At 30.2% G+C, this 12,311-nt stretch overlaps 1 protein-coding gene across 1 annotated transcript in view; it reads left to right on the top strand.

Moving 5' to 3' along the window:
* LOC129222874 (hemicentin-1-like) overlaps window positions 1-11,886 on the top strand; it is a 91,984-nt gene extending 80,098 nt beyond the window's left edge. The window contains exons 10-18 of the mRNA XM_054857433.1: window positions 281-376; window positions 943-954; window positions 1,230-1,321; window positions 2,337-2,520; window positions 3,714-3,851; window positions 4,552-4,585; window positions 4,724-4,878; window positions 5,356-5,559; window positions 8,660-11,886. Of these exons, the coding sequence (XP_054713408.1) occupies window positions 281-376; window positions 943-954; window positions 1,230-1,321; window positions 2,337-2,520; window positions 3,714-3,851; window positions 4,552-4,585; window positions 4,724-4,878; window positions 5,356-5,559; window positions 8,660-8,820 (1,076 nt within the window). The 3' untranslated portion in view covers window positions 8,821-11,886. The remainder of the gene's footprint in view (window positions 1-280; window positions 377-942; window positions 955-1,229; window positions 1,322-2,336; window positions 2,521-3,713; window positions 3,852-4,551; window positions 4,586-4,723; window positions 4,879-5,355; window positions 5,560-8,659) is intronic.
* Window positions 11,887-12,311: the final 425 nt, after the last annotated feature.

The following is a 12,311-nucleotide window of genomic DNA, read 5'->3' as shown; positions in this document are numbered from 1 at the left end:
ATTAGAACCAAACATTTGAACATTTTCACCATTTGTGTTAAGCTCTTCCAAAACTGTACCATGTAATTTGAAATATTTCTGTCAATGCCAATCAAGGAATAATTTTTAAAAATTGAAAGTAATTTAACTTGCAGTTTAAATTTTGTCGCTTTAGTGGACTTGTAATTTCTCAATTATAAAACATCTTGATATTAAAACCTCTCTAGAACTTTTTCAAACTACTGCATGAAATATCATATTATACTTAAGTCATTCATGTTTTTCTCATTGCTTTTTTTAGGATTGCAGTCTGAAACAGAATACAAATTTAAAGTACTTGCTCTAAATCCTAGAGGTTACAGTCAATACTCTGATGAACTAATGATTAAAACTAAACGTAAGTTTTATTTTGAGTAGATATTATGTGACACAGGTGCAGGAAATGTTTTTACTGCCAACATTTCCCCCAATCTATATATGAAAATTTCCCCCAAGATTTTACAATATGTTTTATTTTTTCAGATAACAATTCATCCTATTACTATAGGTATAGATAATTTTGAAAAAAAAAAAAAAAGAAAAAACGCATCTTTAAAACTAAATAGAATGAACTGGTAACTTGTTGAACTAGGTATCCAAAAATTAAATTAAGTAAATACATGTTAAGTTTTAATTAAAATCTCCTATCTAATATTTATTATTAAATGTAAATTATTGTCCAACAAATTGTTTATGAAAATATAAAGAGTGGTGATGCAAAAGAAAATGCATTCAAAAGACACTTGCAAAAAAAATCAAATCTGCAGAATTTCCCCAAATGGTTCAAATTTCCCCCGATCCTAGATTGCCAGATTGGACATATTCTGCACCAGTGACGTGACATTCTTTTCACTTAGTGTTTTTATGTGTATTTAATTTTTATTAAAATGACTAATTATCTCTTTCTTTCCTTCCCTAATCTAGCTAATCCAAGAGGTGAGTATCAATTTTTCAAATATTTTTCTATTTCTTCAATTTTAATATTAATGGTAGTGCATGATTCTAAATTTACAAAAAATTCAATTATTTCATGTTTTTAACTTATAGAATTATGTAAATAAGAATAATAATTTTACTATAGTTAATTCTATGTTATGTATCTGAAGTATATTAAAAATATTTTTAACCATATTTATAAAAACCTATAGACCATTAATTCTCCTTTTTTTTCAAAGAGTACTTAAAGTCATAATTATAACTTATGTTTTTAGATTTACCTCGTGCTCTAGATGCTCATTTTGATAAGGAATCTAGCGAACTTACATTTTCTGTGGATCGATTGCCCATTCCTCTTCTAGCCAAAGTAAGCATAAGTATTTTGTTAAAATAGTTTTACCAACTAATCTTGTGTCAGCAATCTGATATTTTAATGTTCCGTCAAAATTAAATTTCAGTTGATTTTTTGTGTAATGATGCAGTAGTATAGTGAAACTTTTCATGGAGTTGCTTTTCAATTGCACAAACTCACACTTATAAACATACATATATGATAAATTTTACATAACCTAATGACTTTAAATAACATGTTTAAGGTTACGTATTTACTTAGCAGAGTAAACTGTGAACTATAAATACAGTAGAGACGAAGATATTATTGGCGAAACTTTATTCCAACTTACTAGTTGATTGCCATTGTTAAACTTCAAAACTACTTAGTGTTGCCAAACAGTAATAAATATGAATAAACAATAATACAACTTTAAACAATATAAAATATTATAATATATTTGTTTCAGAGTCATAACGAGGCTTTTGTTACATGGAGGGTTTTACCTAGCACATTATTCCTGACATCTATATGATCAATAAAATTGGATTTCATTCGAATATTCTATTGATATTCGTCACAATAGGTAATTTAAATGATGTGGTATGACTTAAAAGTACATTACATGAGCAATTTATTTCGGGAAGGACCTGGGCACCCTCTTCAATGTGCTCTTGATTCTTCAGATCAGATTTTCAAATACACTTGATAATGTACTGAGTCGTCACTTCTGGGAAGATAAATTATTTACAATTAAGAGAAGGGTTTTGAGTGTCATTTCAGCAATCTGATTCATGTATCCTGTGGGATGGGAACAATGATATTTTGCTTTGCACGTTTTGTTTTTGGAATATTTAACATCTATCAGGGACAACACTGGTGAAGTTGCTAAGCTATGTATAGAAAAGTTTGCCAAAAGATTTCCAAAATGCTTGTGCCGCATCAGTCACTACAGTAGTAGTTTGAAAAAGTTTGCTTTATGCATCTTTTTGTGAAAAGAATTGTTTAATTGCAATATTCATGAAATTATAACTGAAGTAATATTTTCTAGATCCAAGCTAGATATCCTGATAGTGAAGAATGGATTCTTCAGAAATATATCGAAATTGATGCAACGGAAGAAACCGTTTATCTCAAGACGGGAGATCAACCTTTCAGTGATGTGCGGGTGTCACTCTGTCTGCAGAGTAATGAGTCATGGTGTGGTGATTCTAAAATAGCTAGTCCTTTTGACGGTAATTGTTTTATCTTTTTGAAAATACCATAACTGTTGATTTTGTTATATAAAATACTTTCTCCCTTAAGTCCAAGGCAGAGATTTTTTCACAATTTTACTGTAGAATTACTCCTTTTTTTTTGCATTCAGTGGTAGATTTGCTTGTTCTGCTGCCATTAAAAAAAACTTGAAAGCTCAATTTGTGCCTTTTCTCTTTAAAAATATAATAGAATACTTCGCTTGGTGCAGGTTCCCTTATTGTGGTTCTGTTTTGTACTGCTAAAAGTTAAAAACATTACACAGCATGCCAAAATACTAAATGGAAGTAGTATGAAAATCGTTTGTGTCTCGTATTACTTATTGTAGTGGCTTTGATCCTCAAATGTATATAGTCAGTGGTGAATCTTGGACCTGATGTAGGTCTAAATCCGTGGGTATTCACAATGGGGTTTAAAAAATAGGATGTATTGTCATCTTTTTTTATAGAAAAAAAAACTCTTAACTTTTCAGTTATTGTTTCCCAAACTAAGTGCTTGATTAAAAGTGTAATATAAAAGTATGATTTTCCCCCCTCATTCTTCAGGTCTATCAAATTGATAGCAATTTAAAGGCTTCACACATTGTATGCATTAATTTTCCCAAAATGAGAATTTCTTTTTAATATAATTATTCATTCAGACTGTCTATGATTATATAAACTAGAATTATATTAGAATGTGAAGACTTTGTCAGTTTTAAATTTATTTCACTATCTTAAAAAAATATTTACATTTTATTATTCATACATATAAAACTTTAATCACTGTAAAAAATTATGATTTAATAATAAAATTTTTAAATAACACAAAATTTAAATTTTTCAAAATGTCAAGATTTAATTCAAGGTTTTACATGTTACCTGAATTTCAGCCAGACTCAAGGCAAATATTTTTACATAAATTTGTTGTCATTTTTGTACGTTTAGAAATATATCCATGTTATGTAACTGTTTCATATTTTAAAATGTTTTTTTTTTTTTGAAATTTTGTAATAAATTTCCAATTGTACTGTAAATTTATATTAATGTACTCTTTTAAAAATTTTTAATGCCTATCTGAAGGACACACATGGCAGGTTAGTTGTTACCCTGAATTTTGACACAGAGCATTGAAAATTGAAATATAGTTATCTATTCCTGCTTTTTCAATTACAATATATCATTAAATATTATAGATGCTCCACGTTCAATTGAAACAGCTGGTCCTGTGAGTCTTGAAAACATGGTTGTCATAATTGCTGTATCTGGAACACTTGCAGTTCTTACATTGGGAGTTCTCATTTGCTTGTACTGGTGCAGGAGAGGAAATAGAGGTATGTATTTTACTACATTTGTCATAGTATGTCCTTATATAAAAGAACTCTGTTTATCATAACGTCCTGTGTAAGTTAACTGCACACAGTATCATAGGTCATTAAACACAATTGACCCCTTATTTTTTATTTTAGATATCCGATAATATGACAAATTTCTATGATTTATTTATTTTCATTTCATTTCAGTCTAACTAGGCCAATTTGTTCATCTTACTTTGAACTTGTTTATAGTTGTTTTTTTGAAAAAGAAAATTATTTAAAATAAAAATATTTTCTCTTCCAAGAAGTTTTGTGAATTAAAAAGTTGTAATTTGTTTATTTGAAGTATTTAATAACAGACATGTGAACACTATATGTTGCAACACAGTGTTTTTCACCGATATATTGTTTGTTGTTAATATCAGGAAACTACCCATTTTCAGGTTTTATTTTTAAAAACATCTAAAAAAGGTAAACTATTCTTTGTAAAATATTGTTCAAAATTTCTTTGGAAAAAAAGAGTTGATTTTTTCAAACAACCTATGTTTTATCATCTGAGATTTAAGAAAAAAAAAAAAGAAAAAAGAAAACAACATTTATGAAAATTTCATCTGTATTTCATATTTTATCCTAAAATTTGCTATTCATACTTTATCTTTCAAGTGCAGTAACTGGCCCCTGCTAATATATTATTCTTTTTCTCTCTCTTTGAATTTAGGAAGCAAGAAGAAACAAGAGATAAAGACATTGAAGTAAGTTAATTTTGAGTAAATATATTTGTTGTGTATGAATGATATATGCACATATTGTCCTGTATAATATTATCTAAAATTTGAATGTAATAGAAATTATAAATACTAATAAAATATTATCTTTTAATCATTGTGTAGTGCTGGTCCTCCTCCGGTCACTTTGCCTTATTATTCTGAAGAAAATTTGACCAAACATGGGGATGTACTAGATTCTCAATCTAAACCTAATATTTATGTAACTGGACTGACTGATGGCCCTAATGATCATATGTGTTCCTCAGCTCCTGATCATGGTACTTATTTTAAATGTATTAAATTGTTTTGTTATCTGCATTTCACTGTTTACAAAACTAAGTATTAGGTTAAAAGTTTTGCACTGTTGTTAGTCTTACCAACTTACAAGCACAAAAATTATCATTTACTGCTACATAATTAATTGCATAAATTATGTTTTTTATTCCTATATACTTCCTTGCCTCTAAACATGTAGGTTGTTTTGCATTGATGTTAAATGTCTTCAAAATCTGTAATTTAAAAGTATTCACAAATATAAAGATAAATTCAAAAGAATTGAACAAAAAATATAGATGATACTTTCTTTGGCTTTAATGGTGAAAAAACCATTGATAAAGATGGGAATGTGAAAGTTTATGCAAATAATAAAATTGATAATAATTGCCGAGATGATAATTTCTGATCACATAGATGATTTTCAAAATTTTATTACAAAAATAAATAATGGTTAAAAGTGCCAAAAATTATATTTGTAGGTCTTTTGTACCCTGGTGATCGTGATTTGGGTTCATGCATGGTTCCCGATGGTCACTTAAACATGTTGCTGAAGAATGGAGACATGCCTCCTGATGGGTCTTACTATCCCTTTGAAGGCGAGATGGTGAATGATTACTATAGTGGCAATGACTTCAAACCAGTGAATGATGACATGATGAACCTTAAAAATAGAGAACATTTACGTAAGTCTTCCTTTACAAATAGTACAAATATGCTTCAGATTTGGACATGCAGTAAAACCCCTCAAAACAGACATCCTTCTTATGCAAACAATTTTTAATTTCCCAGTTCCAATGGAAACAAGGCCGTATCCAGAGGGGGGGCCTGATGGGCCCGGGCCCCCCCCCGAAACCCGAAATGTTTTGTACCATAAAACAGAAAAAGTTTTTTTTTTCTTTTTTTTTTAATTCCTAATGTCAGAAAAGGAAAATAAGAATTTTTTTTTATTCTTTTGTTACTATTTAAAATTTATAATATTTTGTAGAAATACAGAAAAAGCAGTTCTAGTTCTCATTAGCTGCAAGGCACACTTGAAATTTAGACCTTTAATTAGGACCTCCTCCTCTCTTCCCTGATTCAATTCAGGTCAGTCCAGGGTCAAGGCAGGCCCTTTGTCAGTTCGGTAGACTTTTCAAGTCTACCGAACTGACTTCTGTGCACTTCCTCCTCCAGAGGCGTGCACAGAAATTTTGGGGCTGTCACAAATGCTTTTTTTGGGCCCCCTCCATATTGTTTACTCATATTTTCAACCCTAAGTTTAAAAATATTGGGCCCCTTTTAAGCTCGGGCCCGGGACAACAGGTGTCCCTGTCCCTTCTCCCCTCTGTGAACGACCCTGCCCTCCTCCACCTAAAACTCTTACAAAACTTAAACTGTACTGATTTCGAGCCGGGGACTCCCCAAAGGCTGAGCCCCTAGTTTCCGATGAGGCGAGTATCTTGTTACCAAGATGTGCCAAATTCAGCTCCTTGATACATCCTGAGTAAAAAATGCAAAAATCACGATTCTCGCGTTTTTGTAGCATAATTTTCAAGATCATTTTTGTGACTGATATGTTTCTTGTCTTGCATTTATTTAATGCCGAATTCAGTATCATGGAAGTTCTTTTGTTATTGCTTGTTTTTTTTTTTTACTTCTACTGCATACTGTTAATACCTGTAGTATGAGAAGAAAAAAAAACACTTACTCTATTCTCTTTCATTTTCTGCACTACTTGTGATTGAAAAAAAAAAGTTTGTTTCAAGAAATATTTCGTTGCATTTATTTTTAACTTAAAACGGGTGTGTCTTACAAAGTTATAATCATTTTGTAAGACTGCAATCAACTTCTGAAAAGTGTGAATAAAGAGCTTCAAATAATTTCAACTGTTCTAGAGCCTTTGAAAACTATTTAAGTTTTTGAAATTCCTTGAAAAGTTCTTCAATTTTGTATCTTATCAAGAAAATAAAGTATGAATTGTCCAAATGGCCAGAATATTACTCTTCCGTTCTTATTTTCTGAATATCTACACCATTTCTTTTAAACTATTTTGTACAATTTTCATACTGTAGGACATTTAATTAAAAAAAAAAAAAAAGTGATCAAAAACAAACTTCACTAAAAGCCGATATGAGCAGATGACGAAGTGCTTCGATTTTCTCCTCTCTCGTTTTTCCTCACTGTCCGTTAAGTTCCATGATTTGTCGAACAAGCAATTTTTATTTTGTTTGATCTTGATTTGCAAAAGAACGTATAACTTTTAAAAGACTTTTTTTGCCTATTTTTTTTCTTCATATTTTTGTAGTCTCAATTACCTAATATAAAAACTCAAAATAAAGATTTTTTTTTTCGAAAATTTCTCGGGGGAAAGACCCCCGGACCCCATGAAATTATGGATGTTCTACATCCGACTTAAAGGGACACTCTCCTGTTATCCTTACCACAACAAGGTGAATAAGAAAAATAATAAGAAATTAAAATAACAACAGTCGAAATAGTGGAATCATTAAAAATCGAGACAAAAAGTCTTCTATGTTAACATTTTTATGTGTTTGGTGTGTCTATATATACTATGTGTGTGTGTGTGTGTGTATGTTAGGGCAATGTGCTAATCCGGGCCCCTCCCGAAAAAAATTTCTGGATACGGCCTTGAATGGAAATACAGTAAAACCTGTGAAGTTGACCACCCTTTGTAAGTTACCACCTGTTTAAGTTGACCGCTTTTATCAGGCACAGAATTAGCCATTTCCATATAAATCAACCTCTGTAAGTTGACCACTAAAGTAGTGAACCGCAAGTGGTGAACTTACACAGGTTTCACTGTAACATTATTAAACCCCTGTCCTGCGTCACCTCTCCATTGCGGACAAAATTTTTTGTCCTGTTAGTGTCGGTATTAGGGGGATTTTAATGTATTAGATGCATGTTTTACAGAAACATTTTAATGTTTGTAATCAATATTTAATGTATGCATTATTGGAGCATTTATTATAGTATACAGTTTCTAAAAATGAATTTAAATAATTAATTAAAAAGCGGATAAAATGTTATTTTTTTCTTTTTTGTTTCTTTTGCAATTTTCGATTTCTTTGGAATTATTTTCCATGGAATCTTGTGAGAAATTTTTTTATAAATGATCTTACCTGAATTTTCATTGCATTTAAAATCATTAGTAACATTTATTAAATTCTGTGTTCTGAAACATGAAGTAAAATAATTTGTACCATAACTTATCTATGCTTTTTAAAGCTTTCTATGCTTTTAAAGTCTCTCAGAGATTTTATTATAATTCTTGTTTATCTATCAAAATATTTAAAAGGTTTGGCTGAATTGAAATTTTATACAGAGTGCAAAGTTATTAAAAAGTACCGAAAAAATTAGCAGATTCTATGTAGACTGTAAGTCATGAAAAGTGCTGTAATAAAGCAGTTGCTCAAAAGTCGAGTATTTTTCCTCAATTTGAACAACAAACCAAAGCATATTTTCTTTTCCCTCCTATAACTTGAATTTCAACTGGAACTCCGCTTACAGACTTAACAGTAAAAAGAAACAATTTGACAAAGGTTTTTAAAAGCTTTATAAATATATTAATCGGTAACCTAGATCTGATTGAAATAAAAATATAGCATAAAAAAGAAAGAAATTTATATTCATTTAATGCTTTCCCTGACATAAGTAAATGAATAAATATGCTTTTGCAGAGGTCTTGATTATTTTGGTACTGAGGTTTATTGACAGTTTTTCATTATTTTCTCTCTAAATATGTTTGGTACTTGACTTAATGGATTCTGCATTTTGTTACAGATTCACCATATTATGATGTCAGTGGATTACCTGACCCATATAGCATGAGAGATGATGAGAAGATGCATCACAACTCGATGTGTTTCGATGAAAGCTTAGAAAGTGGATATTCCACTCCAAATTCCAGATCTAGGAGGATCATTCGAGAAATTATCGTGTGAACATTTTTTCGAAATGCTTAGTTCTTGAAGCTTGTCAGCTGTACGGCGCGGAGAAGAAAAAACAGAAATACACTTCATGTGTGTAAGCTGTTTCTCTGGTCCTACAGAGCCATGTGTGATAAGACTTAAAAAAATAGACTCATTTAATGGCTTCGGGCCCCGACGCTCAGTCGTCAAACATTCTGCTGGACGGATTGAAACACTTTTCTTGACATGTGTGACAACTTTCAAGAAAAGTGCTTGTCTTGTGTTACTGTTGGAGCTGTATATGTAAATAAATGTGCCTATGTTGCCCAGAAGGAAATCAAATAGCTGCACAAGATGAAGATGCAAGTAAATGACAAATCAAATCATTAATATATAATGCAATGTAAGATTAAAGAAAAAAAACTTTTGTATTATTTGCAAGTTGTTTTGTGAATTATTGAAATTGAACATGTTTGGTGTTGCCATATTTTCTAGTGTATAAGACCTGTGATGTGGGTCACAGGAAATCACTCGGACCTTCCAAAAAAATTCCTTTTTTGGTAGTTTTAGTCTGACTATTCGTAAATTTCGAGTAAAATCATGCCTAATTTCTCTAATTAAATGAAGGTATGTGTACATGCTCATATTTTATCATTTGGTGAAATCTGGAGTTTCATTCAGTAAATTGAGAATCCCCCCCCCCTTCCCTAAAATTTATGTTCAGGGATCACCTGTATAAGGTGTACCTTCCTTCCTATGTATGAGATACTCGCCCCCCCCCCCCCGCCCCCAAGAAATTTAATACAATTTTGTGGTACAGCTTACTTTTTAAATATTTACATTAATGCATGACATGGGATGAAATTGTTAGGTAATTTTCAGTAGTAAAATTAATCTTTTATGATCCTGAAAAACTTGACATTTGACTCTTTGCCATCATTTATTCTTCTTTATTTTTACTCCTCATTATAATTATTAATACTCTTTACTTTCCTCAAAGGGGCAGCTAATTTCATATTTCAAGGAAGATTAAACGAAAGTTTGTTCTTTTGTTTTTGAAGTTAACCTTAGTCTTCATCAAAGCAAGAAAACATGAAAAGAGTGGATGTTTTTTTTTGCTTTGACATAAGGTGACATCCCTTAAGACGTTCGAAGTAAAGGAGTTTGTCTTATGTATTGAAAAATAGAGTAATTTATCTACTATGAATTTTAACTATATTTTTTTCACATTCCTACAAAAATATTAACCCAAAACGAGACTTTTTTTCAATTTTTTTTCTACGAATGTGCTTTTTCTATTAAATGCTAAGGTGGCCAACATGTTTGTACTCACGGTTGTCTTAATATTATTCAGAACTCAAAACAACTGGCAGGAATACTAGAAAATTATAACTTCGTTTTGTACTTGTACAATAAAGTGGTTTGGAGCTAATCAAAAGCTTTAGATTCTCCAAAGATCAATGGGGGGGGGGGGGGGGCACTTAGTACTGGCTCTGCTTAATCAGCCTGAAGCATGAATTGTCATTTGGGTTTAAAGGCTCTACAATGAATCAAGAAAGGGATATAATAATCTCTAAAACTATACTACTACTTTCCAATTTGGTTCATGACATAAATATGTTTACAGTTAAAATCAAATATTTTGACTTATCCTGAGTGTTTTTGATCAATCAGAAATGGCTAATGCATAGTTCAAAAGTCAATCTGATCAACCACTCTTTTTATTTATTTGACTTTAAATCATCAGACTTGTATGCTTTCTACTTGTTGACCACCTAAGTCATAAGCTGTACTGTATATTGCTTAGTTACCTACCATGCAAACAATGTATAAAATTGTAAGATTTTGGAAAAGTTTTCTGGTTGATAAGTGCATAGAAAATATTATTTTCATTTTCCGTATAATTAATCTAAGTTACGTTATTAAACAATTTCTTGGATTGAACCTTTTTTTTTAAATTGAAGCATTTTTGTTTGTGTTTTGTAGATGTGTCATTGTTCATCTGTATTTGTTTAGAAGAATGCCATAAGGACAAAAAAATCAACTATTGTGTCATTGATTTTTTTGTTAGTTTATGTTTCTTTGAATGTTTGCTGTTGCCTTGTGCTGTTTTTCTTACAAAAACATGTATTTATTTTTCATAATGTATAGAAACTCCTTGTTTTTATCTTTGTATAAATTTTGTATCAGACTTAGATGTCAGGTGCTCAATTTGTAATTGTCAAGTTAAACTGATGATTTACAATAAGCATGTTGACTGCATTTTGTGTACATAATTTTCTTAGCATGTAAATATATTTCTTATCCAAGAAGATTACAATCTGTTCTCAGAAAGCATTATTGTTTTGTATTTAATTATTTCTAATAGTTCTCAGACATGCCAGAACTATTTTAGATTTGGAATGGCAAGATAATATGACAATAATTATGGCAGATTGATGATAATTATTGCCAGTAAATGTATCTTTTACCTTGATACAGCAATTGTCATACCTGCCATTGTGGCTCTGTTTTGTATGGTAATTTAAGCTCTTCATTTGTTTTAAAGAAACCCATTAACTCTTCCCAAATGTTCATTTTTCTGTTTTAAAATACTTTTGAAATCTTGCCACTGATAAATACCAAGTTTTATTAATAATTCATATATTTTTCCACAAAAAGAAACTAATTTTTTCAAGAGGTAAATAAATAAACTAAAATTATAAGTATGAATTTCTGCTTGCAAAGCTTGACTGACTAAATCTAAACTGATAAAGGAATTTTTTTGTTATTGTTAATAGCAGCATGGTTATAGACTGTAATCTTAAAAGAAAAAGGGGTTCTTTTTTTTTAATAACATAGGTTAGGTTTCAGTTTAGGTTATTTTTTTTCTGCTAGGGATATTATATATTTTTTTTTGGTGCCAGCATGTTTTTCAGATCAATTGTCTTATGTGTTGTCTTTGCCTTAAGTTTTCTCTTGAGTTGGTGTTTAAATAATGCTTTTGATGGACATACTAGTAATCTTTGTACATAATTTTTGCATCAAAATCTCAAATGTACACACTCATTGTAAACAGATTTTTTTTTGCAACAATCTTTGTCTGTTATGTGAATAAATCAAGAAAATTTCATCAATTTAGAAATATTTAAATCATATTCATTTAGACAATCAGATCATTTAGAATTTTTCTACTTATCAATTTGTACTTTTTCAATAAAATATTTTTTTAAAATACAAGTTGTGAGTTTTATTGCTAGATGATTTCAGTTCTTCATTTTTCTTCATCCAGTGGCTACCACTGGTGTCACATGATACAATACGGTAAATTGTTTTGTTAGCATTCCTGAAATATAATTGCCAAGTAATATTGTATATAAATAACTTAAACAATTTTCAACTAAAACTTGGCTTGTATCTAACTGAAAAGTCGAATCTAATTACAAAAAACTATTATGCTTACATGCTAAGCATGTATTTTTAATAACTACTTTATTTATTGGTTCCATGTATGATCATAAATAACTGCACATCATTTCTCTACT

Source organism: Uloborus diversus, chromosome 5, assembly GCF_026930045.1.
Source record: "Uloborus diversus isolate 005 chromosome 5, Udiv.v.3.1, whole genome shotgun sequence".
Taxonomy (NCBI): Eukaryota; Metazoa; Arthropoda; class Arachnida; order Araneae; family Uloboridae; genus Uloborus; species Uloborus diversus.
The sequence above is the reverse complement of the archived record's forward strand: the minus strand, read 5'-3'. Positions and strand labels throughout refer to the sequence as shown.